The sequence below is a fragment of the Lactuca virosa genome, chromosome 8 (genome assembly GCF_052849685.1).
Source record: "Lactuca virosa cultivar CGN04683 chromosome 8, Lactuca_virosa_CGN04683_v6, whole genome shotgun sequence".
Taxonomy (NCBI): domain Eukaryota; kingdom Viridiplantae; phylum Streptophyta; class Magnoliopsida; order Asterales; family Asteraceae; genus Lactuca; species Lactuca virosa.
The window spans coordinates 60,319,361-60,338,879 of NC_136433.1; the positions used below are offsets into that span (position 1 = coordinate 60,319,361).

General features: G+C 38.7%; 1 protein-coding gene across 2 annotated transcripts; it reads right to left on the minus strand.

Annotated features, from left to right (window-relative positions):
- Window positions 1-5,719: 5,719 nt before the first annotated feature.
- NIK2 (NSP-interacting kinase 2) lies at window positions 5,720-10,062 on the minus strand. Of its 2 annotated transcripts, none has more exons than XM_079069115.1 (10): window positions 9,677-10,062; window positions 9,411-9,540; window positions 9,240-9,311; window positions 8,738-8,881; window positions 8,571-8,642; window positions 8,413-8,472; window positions 7,851-7,948; window positions 7,579-7,731; window positions 6,875-7,216; window positions 5,720-6,656 (listed from the first exon to the last, which is right to left on the minus strand). In XM_079069115.1, the coding sequence occupies exons 1-10, from the start codon at window positions 9,777-9,779 to the stop codon at window positions 5,956-5,958; spliced, it is 1,875 nt and encodes a 624-aa protein (XP_078925241.1). In that variant the 5' UTR covers window positions 9,780-10,062; the 3' UTR covers window positions 5,720-5,955. The 2 variants fall into 2 exon arrangements, with proteins under 2 accessions (XP_078925241.1, XP_078925242.1); XM_079069116.1 differs by having other exon boundaries at window positions 7,579-7,728; window positions 9,677-10,061.
- Between the last annotated feature and the right edge of the window lie 9,457 nt (window positions 10,063-19,519).

Below are 19,519 nucleotides of genomic sequence, written 5' to 3' on the forward strand. Positions count from 1 at the left end.
CTATTTTAAGTCCAAATAGGCTTTCAACACTTAAATATTCATCAAACTTGTTATATTAGATCCTTAAAAATATTATTACTTCTATTATTCTTTTATTTGCCACTCTTTTATTTAATTAATTTTATTTAATAAACTTTTAATTTTCCTTAAAACAGGATGTTATGGTATATGTGGATAAATACCCATAATTGTCAGCACTATTACACTTCTTCTTCCCATTATTGGACCTCATCTGTAACACCCAAAAATTCAGGCAAATTTAAACTTTTTAAAAACATTACAAATCCATTAACTATTACAAAACTTGTTTTAAAAATGTATCATATCAGAGTATCCCAGAAACAAGGTCATAAAAAGTGAGGAGCTGTACGATCACACCTTTGCCTTGCCACGATCCCCTGATGTACCTGAAACAATAAACTGAAATTGTAAGCCCGAGAGCTTAGTGAGTTCCCCCAAAATACCCATACCCACAACAATACACATATAATCATAAACAACATACTATGGGTCCAGTCAACCATCGGGTTGGAATACCCCAGGCCCTCAAACTGTAACACCCGATTCCTGGTATGTCTTTAATTCAAGAATTTTATGTATTTTTCTCTGGGACTCGACGAGTTGGTGGCCCAACTCGTCGAGTAGAGACGGGATCCGCGGAAGTTTAAGTGACCTACTCGACGAGTCGGAGACTGACTCGGCGAGTAGGTGTTGTTTGGGTAAAACCCTAAATTTGAGGGTTTGCACCCTTTTTAAACGTCTTACTGCAGCCTCCATCGTCCCTTATGCTCCCAGAACACCTCATATCGAAACCTTAGTCGCTTTGAGTGATCTAAGGCCATTTTTGGTGCTTTTGGGTGGTTTGTGAAGCTTGAAAGGAAGGAAGAAGCCTGGGAATCCGAGTTGGGGCTTGTAGATCCAGAGATCTTATTCCATCTTCAGTTCAATCAAGGTAAATGCCCCCTGTTTTGGTCTTCCATTTGGTTGTTCATCTTTAGGGCTTTGATTTTGGGTGCATTTAGGGCTTTCTAAGCCATTTTCTGATTTGTGAAGTGATTCATGGAGTTCTACTTTCAGATCTGAGTCATTGGAGGGGTCTCATGGCATAAAGGTGCCAACTCTATGGCCATGAGAGCCCCATGCTCATTGTAGAGCACCTTTTATGGATTTTGAGCCAAAAACCCCATGCATGTGCACCAAGTTTGGAACTTTACGTAAAAAATGGACATTAGGAGGCCAGATCTATGGTTTTGACGTGTTAAGACCCATTTAAATCGACTGTATAGTAAGGGTCAAGAAGGGACTCGACGAGTTGTTCTTGGAACTCGGCGAGTCGGTGGGTAATGACCACTAAATCCTTTCTGTGGATGGACCAGTGGTTCGGGAAGGAAGTCTCGTAAATATTTAGAGTCGTAAAGGGACCTAGGAATCATGGGACTCGACGAGTGTAAGATCAGACTCGGCGAGTCCAAGGCAATCTCCCAACCTTTGAAGATGAACTCGACGAGTTGTTCATACAACTCGGCGAGTCATAGACTGGACACGTTCTTATGAGGGAGATGAACTCGCCGAGTTGTTCTTCGAACTCGGCGAGTCGGATGAAGATGGTCCCGATGGTTTGAATGAAGGAGAACTCGATGAGTACTCGCTAGACTCGATGAGTGGTGTCGGGGTTGGATCGGGTTAGTGGAGCCTGGACTCGACGAGTTGGTAGACCAACTCGGCGAATTAGGTCAACTGGATGTTGACTTTGACCAATGTTGACTTTATCTGGACTTGAGTTGACCCTGGTTAGGGTTGTATGTTCTGTTTGATGACTTGGAAGGTTGTCGTGTAGGGATTGAGGAGTCGAGGAGAGCCGACCTTCACGCCGAGGACAGTTCAGACACTACACGACATCGAGGTGAGTTACCTTCCAGTAGAAGTGGGTCTAAGGCACCAAGGTCGGCCCACTAGTAGTTGTTTAGCTGAGATGATTGTCTTTGTGATAATTTTCTGGTCTGCTATTGCTTGATATGCGAGTATGCTAGTTTGCTTGATATGTGACTAAGCTAGTTTGCTATGTTATGCGAGATAGTATCAGTAGGAGGGGACTAGTCCCCGAATCGGTCATTAGGACCAACGGGTAGGTCGGACACCCCAGATATGTCTGACAGCATGATTGAGATATGATATTATGTGTTAGCAGTAGGGGGTGAAATAGTCCTCGTGTTCGGTTAAAAGACCGGAGGGTAGGTCGACACCCCAGAATGGCTTGACATGGGTAGGTTAGCACCCCAGAATGGCTCGACATGGGTAGGTCAGCACCCCAGAATGGCTTGACATGGGTAGGTCAGCACCCCAGAATGGCTTGACATGGGTAGGACGGGCGCCCCAGAATTGCCCGACAGTATGTATGTTATGTGATTGTATGGTATGTGGTATGATGGGGGAACTCACTAAGCTTTGTGCTTACAGTTTCAGTTTTGGTTTCAGGTACCTCTTCGTCTAAGGGGAAGGAGCCGGCGGTGTAGCAGCGCATCACACACATACATGGTTTCCGTATGGAGTTTTTTGAGAATGTACTCTGATTTATTTTGCTTTTGACGATATGATTTTCAGACACATTGTTAAGTTTCTTTTTACAAATGACATGGCATGGGAAATGTTTTGGTAAACTATGTTGTGAATTACTTAATTAAAAATGAAATTTTCGGACTTGAAATTTGGGATGTTACACAAACATCCGGTTGGAATGCCAACATACTATGGGTCCAATCATCCTCGGGATGGAATACCCCAGGCCCACAACCAACAGGTTGGAATGCCCACGTACTATGAGTCCAATCATCCTCGGGATGGAATACTCACGACCCACAACCAACAGGTTGGAATGCCCAGGTCTATTGGCTTTCGCACAAAGCAGATCAGCCTCAACCGCCAAACAAACATGTACGCATACATAACAGATAACCACATAACAGTCTATAGACAACTACTGATTTGGCGAATCATGACACATAGCACATAATATTATCCTACCCTCTAGGATACCGTTCTAACAGGCCATACCACATACCACATAATATTATCCTACCCTCTAGGATGCCGATCTAACATATCATACCACAATACATAACCAGATAACAATCCAAAGGGCCGACCTTGGTGCCTTAGACCCTTGAGTATAGTGAGGATAACTCACCTCCCAAATGTCGCACTGAAGTGATAGGCTCAACTCTCGAATCGCCAACACGAACTCCACCACCTATAGTTACCATAAAACCCTTTTTCATAAATTTCCAAATTACCAAAATACCCCAGAGGTCAACTGGTCAACCCTTGGTCAAAGTCCACGTCCACAGTCAAAGTCAACAGTCCATGTGGACCTAACTCGTCGAGTGCAGTTCACCGACTCGTCGAGTTCTTCCTGGACTCGAGAAGTCGTGAAATCCTAGGTCGACTCGTTGAGTTCCCCTATAACTCGTTGAGTTCATACGTGTCCAAAGGTTGAGAGAAACCCTAGCCGACTCGCCGAGTCTTCGACTGACTCACGGAGTTCAACGCAATCTTCAACGGACTCGCCGAGTTGTTCATCCAACTCGTCGAGTACATGGCCATCTTCATGTGGCTCGCCTAGTTGACTATGCAACTCGCCGAGTCCCTTCAGACCTTCATCCATACAGACACTTTTTAAGCCATGCCAAGGTTCTAGATTGCAAATCCAAGCTTCTAAGGCATGTTTATCACGTAAAGTTGCAAACTTTACGTGCATGCAAGGCCCTAGAGGCTCTAAATGACCAATCTAAGCTTCTAATGGAGCTTTACACCTTAGGAGAGTCTCATCCTTGCAAGAGCTGGAAGCTTTATGGACTTAGAAGCCCAAGAGAGTTCAGATCTGAAGTTACAACTTCAGATCTTAGCTTATACACAAGAAAAGCTTCCAAACATACTAGGAAAGCCCTAAAATTTGCCCAAAAGGGATCTAGAAATGAAATGAGGTCAGGATAGTGATTTGATACCTTCCAGAAGATGCCAAATAAGATAAATTTCGGATCCCACAAGTTACTTGCTTCTGGATACTTGATCTCCAAGCTCTTTTCTCCAAAAATCCTCTTCCAAGCTTAAGAATACACAAATAGAGCACACACACTCGATTAGGGTTTGAGAGGGACAAGAAGAAGTAAAGGGGAGGCTGGGGGAGGCCAATGATCATTTAAATAGGGTGCAATACCCCGAAATTTAGGGTTTCATCTGCCAGCTCCTACTCGTCGAGTCCCTTCTTGGACTCGGCGAGTAGGTCACTAACACATGTGGACCAACCCGCTGCTACTCGACGAGTAGGGCAACCAACTCGTCGAGTAGCCCTTGAAATCAAGAAAATTCTTATATTACTTCAATGCCTGAAAATCGGGGCGTTATAATTCTCCCCCACTTGAACTAGACTTCGTCCTCGAAGTTTGCCGCGGTGAACAGTCCCGGATAATGCTCGAGCATCTCTGCCTCTGGCTCCCACGTCCACTCGGGCTCCCTCCGATGCTCCCACTGTACCTTCACCAAAGGTATCTCCTTGTTCCTCAGAATCTTCATCTTTCTCTCCAGTATGGCCACAGGCCTCTCCACGTAATTCAGGCACTCATCGACCTGAATATCATCCAGCGACACCACCGCCTCCTGATCCATAATGCACTTTCGCAGTTGCGAAATGTGGAAAGTGCTGTGGATCCGACTAAGCTCCTCCGGCAGCTCTAGCCTGTAAGCCACCTTGCCACGAGTGGTACCTATAGTTTGGGGTAATTTGTGTGTTTGGTCCCTAACTTATTTTTTTAACTCGGGAGGTCCCTACTATTTGTTTTTGTTACGTGCTTGGTCCCTATTATTTGTTTTTGTTACGTGCTTGGTCCCTATCTTACCTAAAAAGACTATTATTTAAATAGGGAAAAATTATGGGGTAGGTAAGGTGAGGTGAGGGGGTGGGGTTGGGTGTCTGTTTATTTTTAATAAATTAAAAAATCAGGGCAAAATAGTCTTTTTAGTTAAGATAGGGACCAAGCGCGTAACAAAAACAAACAGTAGGGACCTTCCGAGTTAAAAAAATAAGTTAGGGACCAAACATGTAAATTACGCTAAACCATAAGGACCATTCGTGTAATTTACTCTAAGTTTTTATTCTTATAAATCCAAAAGTAATTATTTAATTAATTTTTATTTAGTAAATTCTGTTAATTTATTGAATTAATTGTTTGACAGTTTTTAGCAATTATTTTTAGTTTTACAACCATCGTTAGAAGCCTATAAATACATAAAGATGGACAGACTTTGGAGGTTCATTAAACACACATATACTTCCTCTTAAAATCATTTTTTGATGCAAAATGGGAGCATGGTGATTTTTGACTTGTTTAATATCTTATTTTGAATTGATTGTCATATCTTTAAGACAGGTCCATATTAAGGCAATTCCTGTCTTAAAACACTACAAGGCCTCAATTTACTTATTTTTGTGGTTGTAAATCTGTTGTATACATTAACATTTAAGTATGTATCTTGAATTGTCAATCCATAATATATAAATTCCATTTATTTATGTTTTTCTGTTTATTAAATTTCATATTTGATTACTTTTGTCTTAAAAGGTTAGCTTTTTTCAGAAACAAAGGAGAAGAAACGATTTTCAATTTACAGGTTAATGTTATGTTGATATAATGAAAGAGACAATGTAAAAAAGACGATATTACTCTACTTGGAAATGGTCCATGATTTTATTCATGTCAAAGAACTCATTTCGATACGAACAACAAAAAATTATACAGCATTTCTCTTACAAGATCAACACTCGGAACAAACCCAAAAAAAAAAAAAAAATTCACTCAAAAACGATAAGTATGACTTATGAACTGTAATTCAGCACCTGTACAATAAGAAGATCATCCCTCCGCCGATTTATTCACTGTCTCTGCAATCGGGAGGCGCGTATCACCGGGGGCCTGAAAGCTCCATTGCCTGTCCAAGCAACGAAAAGTCGTCTGTAAGATCAGAATACCGCTCCGACGACAAGAACTCATTCGGCCGCCCTCTATTCGATTCAACTCTCTTCGCCGCCTCCCATTTCTCCGCCAATCCATCGCCTTCAAGCATCCTCGCCACCTCCGACATTTTCGGCCGTTGGTTCGGTTGATACTGTGTACACAACAACGCCACCTGAACCATTTCTTCAAGCTCTATTCTATCGTAATCGCTTTTCAGATCCTTATCCACCAACAAATCGAGTTTATTCTCGTGATGAATTTTCTTAACCCAATCGAGCATAACCCCTTTTTGATTTGCCGATTTCCCAAATTCCAAAGCTCTTTCGCCTGTTATCAGTTCTAGTAAGAGAATCCCGAACCCGAAAACATCTGTTTTTTCCGACGATTGGCCGGTTGAGAGGTACTCCGGAGCTATATGGCCTACTGTTCCTCGAACGGCGGTTGTAACGTGGGAATCATGGTGGTCTAAAAGCTTTGCTAGACCAAAATCACCCACCACTGCTTCACAGTAATCGTCTAATAGTATATTTGCAGCCTTCACATCTCTATGGATTATCTTCGGATCACATTGCTCGTGTAAATATAGTAAACCTCTTGCTGCCCCCAATGCTATTCTCTTTCTTGTTCCCCAATCTAGAGCCGGTTTGACTGTAACAAGAGACATTTGTGATTGATTCTCAGTCTAGAGGTCCAAAAATGGACCGAACTCTGTTTGGACCGGTTATCACCGGTTATCAACCGGTGTTTAAACCGGTCCAGATTAGACTGTTTAAACTGTTAAACAGTTTAAATAAACAAGTATTGTTTGTTAACAGGTTAAACCGTTAACAAACAAATATTTTTTAACTGAAATGAAAAAAATGCACCTTTGAGACGAGAAGCGACACTCCCGTTAGACATGTAGGGGTAAACAAGGAGGCGTTCGGATGATGTCATGCAAAAACCGTAGAGTCTAAGTAGGTTTCGATGAACGGCTAGGCTAATCATCTCGACTTCAGTTTGGAACTGGATCTCACCACCAACTGTGTTCCCATCTCTAAGCCGCTTAACGGCTACAACGGTTCCATCCGAGAGAACACCTTTGTACACAATTCCAAAACCGCCCTTTCCTAGTATGTTCTTGCTCGTGAAGTTTTTCGTGGCAACTTGAAGTTCTCGAAATTGGAATCTCCTTAAGTTCCCCAAACATATTTCATCTCGATATTGTTCTGAAAACAAAAATAAAGTTTATCATGCGTTAGTCATTAGTCGTTACTGCAAAAAGTTATTCATCCATAAACCCATGCGCATTACGTGAGATGTAAATCAGGTACATAGTGACCATGACCAGTTAGTTGGATGACATAAGAGTACAATGTATACAAGGAGCTCAATCCACATTGGAACTTAAACTCCCAAACTACGAGTGAGATGTAAATCAGGTACACAGTGATCAGGATGAGAAAAGAGTACAGTGTGCACAAGGAGCTCAATCCACATTGGAACATCAACTTATTGAGACTCGAACTATTGACATTTTCTACAATTATACCATTCTAACACATAATTAGAAGTTTTTATTAATGCTAACCGTTGATATCAAAGAAAACTTGTTGGTTGTGTCGTCTCCTCCACCAAAAAACAAATCCAAATCCGAAAAACAGCAAGCAAAAGCACCCAAGGCTTGTCCCGAAGGCTAAAGCCATCTTGTGAGTTTTTGGCATAACGGATGGATTCGACTCTACTTGTTACAAAAAAATGTGAAAAATATGATGTCAGATAATTTCTTCATATATACTACAATGTTTATTATATGATACATAAGTACAAACAAGTTTTTTTATGAAAGGGATGAAGTCTTACTTTGTTGAGTATTGAAGGGGAGTGACGTTGACATGGGTGATGTTCCATTGCAATCTTGCTCTGTCCCCGTGGCACATATAATTGGATTTCCCATAACACTGTTTATATTAACGATTAGTTATAATGTTGAAACGTAAAAGGTTGACTTTTGAGGTCAAATATATGATTTCCATGTTTGATAACCAATGTGCTCATCAAGTTTGGTATGAAGTTTTTCAAAAGTTATTATAAGTAGTACGAATACAATAAAAATTTAATAGGGAAATTGTCAGAAAAGTCCCAATATTTTCAGAAAAGTTATACTTTAGTCACAATATTTTTTTTTGAACATTAAAGTCCTGATTATTTTTAAAAACACGCTAATATGTCATTTCCTGTTAAAAGAAAAAAAATGACTTTTTTGTAAATTTGAGCCAAAATGAAATAATCGGGATTTTTTTGTTCAAAAAAAATATCTTGGGGCTAAAGTGTAACTTTCCTGAAAATATTAAAACTTTTCTGACAATTTCCCAATTTAATATTAAAACTTGAACCCGAAAATTAAAACAGACATGGAACTTACTTGAATGTTTTAGCTTGAAACTTTGGCACAGGACCACTTACATTATTAAACGATAAGTCCCTGTAAAAGAAAGGGCATTTAAGTAAATTCAAACCAAAAGAAAAAGATAGTTCAGTCAAAAGATTAAAGTGTAAAGTTGTTTTTATTAAAGTGATTACAAGAATGTGAGCTGTGTCAAGTTAGCCAAAGCCTGTGGAATTGGTCCTGTGAGACTATTGTTATTTAGCCGCCTGTTACAATTCAAAACCCAAAAGTTCAATAAAATAAAATCATTACATTTGATTATCATAAAAGAGAAGGGTAAATACGTAATTTCACTACTTACAAATACTGGAGGGTCTTGATATCAGCTAAAGAAGGTGGGATTTCACCGGTGAACGAGTTATTAGAAAGATCAAGTGTTTGAAGCTTAGGCAACCTCCCAAGCTCATATGGAAGTGGCCCTAAGATTCTATTATTTTGTAGCAACCTGCATTAAGCACTAGTACCATAAGCAACTCATATTGTACATCACTTTTTTACGTGTTGTGTTGTTCTTTTTATTACTTAATGGACTTAATATGTTTCTTTTTGTCCCAATAAGTGTACGAATTACTTACTGATATTTAAGAGTTATTTGAGAAAATAATGCCATACATGGGAAAATGAAACTTAAATCCATTGCCTTCATATGTTAATTAAGCTATGTATGGATATCACTTTTTAACAAAAAAAATCCAAACTTTTTACAAATTTTTTGCTTCATTTTGTCATGTTTGTGGTAATTATCTTGCATATTTTAACACATCACTTATCCAAAAACACAGAAGAAAGAGCTTAATACTTACACTGTTTGGAGGTTTGTTAAGTTACCGATGCTTGGAGAAAGAAAACCAGAAAGATTTTGGCTTGGACACCCCCTACAATTTTATTCAACAAAAATTGAGATTATGTTAACTTAAGATTCACTAATCCATCAATGGAAAAACACCCAGAAAGATGAAGATCAAGATGCTTACAACCCAATGACGAGTTTATCTGAAGAGCAAGTAACCATCGTCCAGCTGCATGGATCAACAGCATCTGCATCCCAGTTTAAGACACTATGCGGATCCTCCAAACCATTCTTGATGTTCATCAAAGCTTGCACTGCAAATTCATCAAATGATTCAGTTTTTACGATATATGTGATAAAGATCATGGAAAACTTGCATGATACTGATTTCGATCATCAAGAAAGCTTCAGATTTAGGGTTCATGAATGGTATACAACAGTTTCAAGTACCTTCGAAGTTGACACCTTTGGGAGAAAGCAAAGCAGTTGCAGAAGAAGCCCATGAAGTAAAAAACAAAGCCAGCAGACAGAAGAAAAGAGGTTCAAGGTCCATTGAATCGAATGAAAATGGTGGAAAGAGAAGGTTTTTTTGAATGAAATGGAAGAAAAAGTGTCAAATTTGAAACAAGAAGAGACCAAAATGATGATGATGGAAGTCGCTTCTCATTTGCTTTCCATATTAAATTGGAACTGCGATGGAAGCTTTGTGTCAGCACCCACGAGAAACAAACACACAGTATAGTGATATGGAATAGGAGGGAAAATGAGAGTGAGAATTAAAGTGAGAGAAATTAGAAGACAGAGAAAGAAAGAACATGCTTCCCAGTTGTTTCAGTAAAGAATATATACTAAAGTAGTGTATTTATTTATCTCTACGAGTCAATCAAGGAATCTTGAAAATTGATAAATAATATTTTTATAATTCTTCTGTTGACATAATAATTTTATATATATTTTTTGTTAGGTATGAAGCATTTCTGAAGCACAAACTTGTTCATTATAAAATACATATATACTATTTATTCAAATCTAGTAATTTAATTATTATATACTAGATAACACGTTTACATCAGGAAAAACACAAAATGAACATCAAATGAGCATTATGCATTCCATCTATTCTCTCTTGTCATTTGTTTTCTTCTTTATCTTATTTGGGTAAATTACATCATTAGCCTGTCTCTGATACATGTGCCAAAACATACGTTTAGTCTTTATTTTTAAAAATTAATTCGGACCGTTTCTTATATCATAAAAATGTGCACGTTTCATATCTCGTTAGTTTAAATTTGTATGATTCATCCCTTTGAGACTTGAAATGACGTAAAATCTTCTTTTCAATTTCTTTTTCATTTATTTTTAACATTTCTGATTATTTTTAATTATTAAAAAAAATATTTTAATTAAAGTTGTGAGTCCACCTAACACTTTTAAATGATCTTTCTCTTTTGTTGAAGAACACTTAACCACCACCATTATCAGAAGTCTACACCACCACCGGAAACCTGCACAACAACCACCAGAAACATGCACAACCATCACCGAAAATCTACTCTCATCTCAACCCACCCCTCTTCGAACACCACTTGTCACCACTTCATAATCACTATTGGAAAACCCAAAAAATCATAAACAAACCAATTGTTGTGCAAACAATCCAAAATTAGGGAAAAATCAAAATGGGGAAGACGACGTTCTTCTCTGACCAGACTTCACCGTCTCGCTCCTCTCCAAGCAGAAGTCGCCGACCCCCTCCGTCTCCTTCTTTTTCTTCTCTAAACCACATGTCTCCAACACCACCACACAAGAGTTCGAAGAGACGATCTTTAGAGTGCAAATCCATAGATTACAATGCCAGTGGCAGGGAGGATTTTGTTTCAGTTCTAGAAAAACCGATCTCATCGGTCTCCTCTTCATCTTCCTCTCATCGATTTTGTTTCCCTCAACGTCTTTCTCTCTCTTATCAATAGTGTTAGAGGAGAAAGAGGGAGGATTTTTTTGCCGGAAACCAACCTGAACACCACCAACTCCACTAGATATGAAACTCCCATTTGAAACCTAGATTTGAAACGCCACTAACTTTTTTTCTCTCTTTTTTGCTATTGTTGTTCAACATCATGCATTGAGGGTGGATTGTTTAATGACCTCACCGGAAAGGAAGATGAGTTAGAGAGGAAGATGAACGGGTGGGAAAGAGGGATAAAATCAGGGAAAATGAAGGAAGAGGTTATGGATTTTGTGTGAATATTTTTTCCTTTTTTTTTAATTTAACAAATCATAAATAAATAAATTTAAATTAAAAATGAAATTATAATGACAATATAATCATTTTATGTCATTAGGGGCTAAGCATACAAGAAAAAACAAACTCAAGGACGGTCCGAGTTAATTTTTGAAAATAAGGACTAAACGTACGTTTTGCCACCTATACAAGGGACGAATGGTGTAATTTACACATGATATTTTAACCAATTCACACACACACACACGCGCACACACACACACACACACACACACACACACACACACACACACACACACACACATATATATATATATATATATATATATATATATATATATATATATATATATATATATATATATATATATATGGTCCAGTTCCGGTGAGGACTCAAAAATGGTGATGATTGTGATGACAATTCTCCACCACCTATTTCGTCAAGGGCACAAACGTTAAACTCAAATACTTGGTCGTAGTGCGTTCGATGACGACTGAAGGGTTTTGATACGAAATATAAGATCGTTTTTCACAAAAACCGGCAACGGAAGTCTTTAAAAATAACTAGTTTATTTTTAGTTCATAACAAACCAAACCATCATGGATTCATTTATAGAGGTTAGAATGAAATAAAAACAACCAAAGAGTATTTTAGAGATAACCTTTGAAGCCTTTAAACCCACTTGGTTTTGGGGTGTTGATGAAGATGTAAAGATCAAAGAACATGATCTTCTCTACAAGTATACATCATCAATATTAAGGCACTTGGAATGCTAGTTCCTTCTTGTATAAAGTACTTATTAAGCCTTTAAGTGCTTAACTCAAATAAGCACTAAATGAGAAGCACTTTGAACAACTAAGGACTTCAATGATCTTCAAAAGAAAGCAATAGGAGTAGCACTTTGCTACTTACAGTTTTGGTGAGAATAAAGGAAGAAGAAGAGAGGGTTTTACTAGCCAAAAACAAGCTTCATGCACTCTCTTATATAGTCCATGAAAAGCAAAAGCAACCTCATTAATTAATAAAAAGTAATCACCTTACTTTAGAGGCATGGGGGACAAAGGAAGAAAGGTTGACAAACAACCTCCTATGCCTTTATGATTTTCGTCCATAGTATATAAAAGTGGAAGATTCTTCAATTTTATAAACTCAAAGTTTATAAAATATAAACTTTGTCTTTAGGTAAAAGACAAAAGAATCCAACTAGTCCAAAAGTTTGTACATGAATTATTAATTCATACCATATGAAATAATAACTAGTAATACTCTGTTATAATTATTATTTTCTCAAACAATAATTATTTCCTAATTAAAATACAAGAATTGATATTATTTATAAATAATCACATTAATAATAAATATACAAAATGTGCCAACTTGATAAAGGTGTGACCCTATATGATCATATATTATTAGCCATATCACTACACTTAGGCATATAGATTCAACAATCTCTCACTTGCACAAGATTCATTATAGGCCGACATAGACAGTAGCTGACGTCTAGCAATGGGCTACTGCCCCTAACAACATATGAAGGGTGTCATCCCATCAACAGCCAATTCCAGGAGCTCTAAGCTACAATTGTTACTAAAGGTATGGTATCAATTATTCCTTTGTCTCAGACATCATGTTGAAACATGAGATATGGATCGCGATCAATCTCATTTAGTGTTCAACTTTTAGTAAGGCCTTAGATGTCTAACTCTCAACGAATCAGAGGGACAAATCCCATCTTGACTACATACGCTTATCAATGTAGTTCATGTCATACCCAGCAATGGCCCTTCAACAACGAATCAGAGGAATAATGACTTAAAAGAATAATATACTTTTCGATTTATAAACATTTTGTCACTGAGTTTTTTTTTCGTTCATATTTTCCCCTTCAAATTGTTTAACTGTACACATTCGGTCCTTATGACCGGCTACTCCAAGTAAGCCGAAAAAAATTACTTAATTGGGTAATATATTTCTCACTTTGTACACATTTAGTCCTTAATTATTTTTTTCACATTTAGTCCTTGATATTTTTGCATTGCAAAATAAGTCATTGTTGTTTTTATAAACACCCGGTACTTATGAACAATTTCTTTAGGTATTTTCTTATGGCATCCTACATAGGACAATCATTAAGGAAGTGTTTGGGGTTGTTTATGCTTATGGCCACTACGACCTCAATTGTTTGGTGTTTAGGTCTTGTGTTTTGAACGTCGTAACTTCTTCATACGATCTCATATTTTAGCGATCTTTATATCAACACATTCGTAATTGAGTCTACTACAATTTCGTATAGATTACTCTCGTTAAAAAGAAATATATTTGTACTTTAGAAATTATAAAAATGTTCATACATACACGCATGTATATAATGATCATAAGTAAAAAATATATTCATTTTTAATGGGAGCGATCTAAAGGAAAGTTGTAGTAGACTTAAATACGAACGTGTGGATATAAAGATCGTTAGATTCTAAGATCATATGAAGAAGTTACGAAGTTCAGAATACAACACCTAAGCAACCAAGCAGTTGAGGTCGCAGTGACGATAAGTATCAACATCCCCAAACGCCTGATTAATGATTGTCCAACGTAAGATGCCATGAGAAAAACCTAAAGAAACCGGTCATAAGTATTAAATGTGTACACAAACAATAAGGACTTATTTTAAAACAAAAATATATTAAGAATTAAATGTGCAAAAAATATATTAAAGACTAAATGTATATAAAGTGAGAAATATATTACCCTATTAAGTCATTTTTTCCGGTTTACTTAGAGTAGTCGGTCATAAGGACTGGATGTGTAACGTCCAAAAAATTAAGACCAAAAATTTTCGTATTTAAATTAATAAAACTGTAATCCAAACATCATCATAAAACCAAGATAGAACAAAGTGTATCAAATACATCATGAAACATCAAAGTAATCATAAAATGCGGAACGGAATGGTGTGTGCACTGCAATCATCTCGGGCTCTTCCCTTTCGAACTAGAAGTACCTGAAACATAAATTGAAAATTGTAAGCCCAAAACATAGTGAGTTCCCCAAAATACCACATACCATACATAATAAACAAATAATGAGCCCCGCCCGACATCGAGCCCCACTCGGTATACAGACTTGTTAGTCATCAGGCCCCGCCTGGCATCGGGCCCCGCCCGGTATACATATAACATATAAACGTATAATCATACAAACACATGCGATAATCACAAAGATAATAGCATACAGGATAGTCATAAGGCCCCGTCCGTCATCGGGCCTTGCCCGGTAAACATACAAGCATATAACACATGCAAGAGTCACACAAACATCTAGCACCCTAACATAATAAACCATGGACCGGTATTGGTGCCTACGACCCGCTAAACACAATGAGAAAACTCACCTCTAGCTGCTGAATCACTCGAATGAATCTCTGACTGCTGGACCGGAAAATCCCTGCGCTATTAAAATCAATAACATCCAACTATTAATCGGATTCTGACCCATAACCAAAAGTCTAAGCTATTTAGCCCATAAAGAGGGTAAAATACCATTTTACCCTTTATCTAACTTGGCCAAAATCCAAGGCCCAACTCAACTATTCAAAAGACCCAAATCCTAATTGTCACAACTAGCATTTTAGCTAGGAAATTCTAGTCTAATGTAAACACCATCTACTGTGATATTTGTAACCCTAATTTGATAATATACACTATGCTCATTCAATGGCAACAAACTTAATCAATGTTCACAAGTAAAGTTCAAAACCTTATACAAAGCATCTCATATAGTCAACCAATGATTTAAAACCCTAAAAATCCCGGTTCAAGTGTAATATGAACTAGGATTCTCCTATTGGGCCTAATGGACCAATAAACCTTCACTTGACTATCTTGGGCCTAGGAACCCTAATTGGGCTCTAATTGGACCCACATTCATAAGATTTTAGCATTTTGGGCCATGTGAGCCCAGAATAATGCATCTTATCTCTAATGGGCCTTGTTGAGCCATAAATGATTTCAATTGCCCAAATGGGCCATGAACCCTTTTTATTGGGCTTCATTGGGCCGAGAACCTTCATAAGGGCCTAATGGGCCGAAAAATACTATTAGGCTTCTTAAGATTCGAATAAAGCCAAGATTGGGCCCAAATCATTTCATTCTCATCTCTCTAGCCCAAATTCTCGGCCCATTATGCATATAAACAAAAAAAAGAGAAAAAGAGAATTAATTTGCAAGTGACACATCACTTTTGCATGGTGGATTTCCATGAAACATCCCCTCACATCTCTCTCTCTCTTCTCTTGATATTCGGCTGAGACCCCCCCCCCTCTCTCCACATCTCACTTCAAGATTTTTCAAACTCTCCAAAATCCTCTCAAGAAAAATTCCTCCTTCTTCCTCATTAAAAATTGTGGGTGTGTGTGGGTGTTTCAAGAGTGTTCATCGGGTTTCAACCTCTTGGTAAGTTGTATTCATGTATAAACACCTACTTTCCATCTTATTACTAAGAACACTTTCTTACATAGCTTTATTTCATGATCTAACTCCCTAGAACCATCTAAGTTCGAAAACTTCCTCAAGGAGCTTGCTAGGACCGAAATCTCCTCATCTTCTTCATCAAAAACCGAAACTTCAAAGCAAAGTGAGTTCATACCCCTTGTTTTCGGTTTTAACATGTTTTGGGGGAGAATACAAGTTGCATATGTGGTAGATCTATGTATTTATGCATGTTATGTGTGTTTTACTTGATTTAAGTTGTGATTATGTGATGAAACACTATATATCTCGAAAATTCTAACCAAAAGTTGTGATATTTGTAAACTAAAACACTTCATACAACTTACTATAAAGATAAATGTGTTAAACATGTGAAGATTCATAAGAAACTAAACAAAATCTTGAAAAAGGGCCATTTTTGACAAATAAACAAAAGAATGAGACCTTCTTGACATTTACGGTTTGTACAAGGGTCAAAAGAGTCATTTTATTTAAGAAAGTGGGTCTTTATGATATTCATGACATTTAAGCGACCAAAAGTGTAATTTTCGCATAATGAGCCATACGGTTATCGGGCCGAAAATGTAAAATTTATGATTTTTGTGGACCAAAATGTCATTCTATACAAATTGGAGCCAAAAATGAAAATCTACGGTTTTATGGGCTGAAAATGACACTTTATTCAAATTTGGGCCTAAAATGTCAATTTATATATATATTTGGGCCGAAAATGTTATTTTTACAAAACTAGGGCCGAAAATGTCATTTTATTTAAAAAGGGGCTGAAAATGTAAATTTTATATTAATGGGCCGAATTTATCAATTTATGGTTATTTGGGCCAAAAATGTCAACTTACATACAAATGGACTAAAGGTGTAAATTTTCATGTTTATTGGGCCTAATACCTGCGATCCCTATTGTAACATCCGGATTCCCAGGTATCTTATTTTAAGTATTTACCTTGAGTTTTAGGGAGGGACTCGGCGAGTAGGCGCTCAGACTCGCCGAGTAGGATCGCGAATTCTTGTCTGGATTAATGAGGGACTCGACGAGTCGATGCGTGGACTCGGCGAGTCCACGCTGTAAAGTGAAACCCTAAATCTCAAGGCCTGAGCCCTATTTAAAGGCCTTTATGGCCTCCATTTGCGGCCACTTCACCCCTAAGAAACCCTAGAGAGCAGAGAGATCGTTTGTGGTGCAAGAGGAAGGCTAACTCACCATTTCTTGTGTGTTTTAGCAAGAAGGAAGGAGGTAGAACAAGCTAGGCTGATTGTGGAGCTTGGATCTGTGTTGTTCACACTGAGATTCACGTTTTGAGGTACAAGTTCCTTCCCATTTCGTGTATTTGATAGATTCCTTGAATCTAGGGTTTCCTTTGCACAATTTTGAGTTAGATTGTGAAGCATATGAGGTCCCTTTGGGTATAGATGATAGATCTGGACCTTGAGAGGTCCAAAAGGTCCCAAGCTTCCAGCTTTATGAGCTTTCATGTGAGCCTTGAGAGTAAAACCCCATTTAAATGATTATTTCTCCATTTTTGGTCTTATAAGCATTGCATGAACGTAAAGTTTGAACCTTTACGTGACTTTCGAGTGTTAGAAGGTTGGATCTACTGGTTGGTGAAGCAGATCTGACCTCAAAGGATCTTTTGAGTGTTTTCATGGGAGGAACTCACCGAGCCCATAAGGGACTCGACGAGTCGAGTCGGGTTGCCCCACGACTCGCGACCGGTGACAACCCGTTGAGTGTAGGGTTAACTCAGCGAGTCGAGTGAGGACCAGGGGAGAAGAGGACATGCATGTACTCGCCGAGTCACACGAGTGCACTCGGCGAGTCTGGTCAAAGTTTACCGTTGACTTTTGTTGACTTTTAGGGTTTGGTCAATGTTAGGGTCTTTGGGCCATGAGAGGGGTAAAATGGTCTTTTACCCTTCTGAGAGTACTAAGAGAGGGATTAGTCTAGCCTTGAGGGTTGTATTGATTAGAGTACTTATTCCATGTGATTAGGCGGGGGCTAGACCAGATTTTACCGAGTTCGAGATTTACCGAGTTACCCGAGGTGAGTCTTCTCACTATACTTTACCTTGAGTGGTAAGTAGAGTTATGTGACAGAGTATCTTGTATGCTATGTATGTGATGTGTTGCACTGCATTATATTTATGTGATTTATGTTGTGTGTATTCCAGAGTTTACAGAGTTAGGACCGGAAGGTCCACAAAGTTAGGACCAGAGGGTCCACAGAGTTAGGGCCAGTGGGCCCACAGAGTTATAGCCTCGAGTGGCTAATATGTGTTATATGTGGTACTTTGGGGAACTCACTAAGCATTTATGCTTACAGTGTTTTGTGTTATGTGTTTCAGGTACCAATGAGGATCGCGGGAAGGCGTCGGCATGATCAGTACACACTATTGGAGTTTTATACATTTTGATCTTGGGATGTGTTTTTATGGATATGAGATGTGATACATTGAGATTTGAGAATATTTGTGAATGAAATTATATTTTTAAAAGTGAAAAATTGTTTGAAAATTTACGGTGTTACAAGTTGGTATCAAAGCCTTGGTTTGAGGGATTCGGATGCACCTTCGAGCGCATTTGAACTCAAACTGAGGATTTGAGGAATTTTTCGAAATAAAACAAAATTTTTCTAAAAGAGTAAAAAGATTTTGAAAAGAGCAGAGCAGAGCAGTGTGTACGATCAGCCAGCGCCCGAACGGTGATTTTCCAAAATACCCTTACATTATGTGTTATGAGATATTATGTGGTATGTTATGCATGCTAGAGTAGGCTAGGTATTCATGGTTAGGACTAGAGTGGGCCTGATTTGTGCTGCCTTAGCCTAGGAGTTATTGCTGCTATGAGATACTTCGAGAGTAAGTAGGTAGCAGCGAGGAGCTTATGAGTGGTCTACCGGAGAGTAGCCTGAGTTTAGTGAGATATAGAGAACTTGTGATCTGGGATCCTAGGAGGAGGACTTGGGGTGAATACCGATGCGCTGTGGAAGGTAGTATAAGGGCCCGTACTACTGGAAACACCGGATCGGTGAGCAGTCCAAGTAAGAATCCTTAGGGTACTAAAGAGCAAGTAGGGTTGGGTATCGAGTGCGAGTATACTCGTTCGAGTCTCTGATTTCTTTCGTGTTGTATTTCAGAGACATCATGGTTGGGACGCGCCACCATCCAGGAGGCAGTGGTACCAGTGGTACCAGTGATGAGGAGATCCGTAGGTTGATTCATGAGGAGGTGGCTGCTGCCATCCGAGCCGAGATACCAGAGATGTTTGGGTCTATCAAGACCACCCGGATCGAGACTTTTTACGAGCGTTACGCTGCTCTTACTGATGCTGCTGTTGCTGCAGCCACCGCAGCTGTCGCTGCTGCGAGACTGCAGGGGGGTGACTCGTTGCTGTACCGAGAGTTCAGCAACACGAAGCCACCAGAGTTTGATGGGACGCAGGATCCGATCGATGTGATGAGATGGATTTCTGATATTGAGGGATGCTTCTATACGTGTTCTTGTCCGGAGCATCTGAGAGTTCGGTTCGCGCTGAACCAGCTTCGCTTG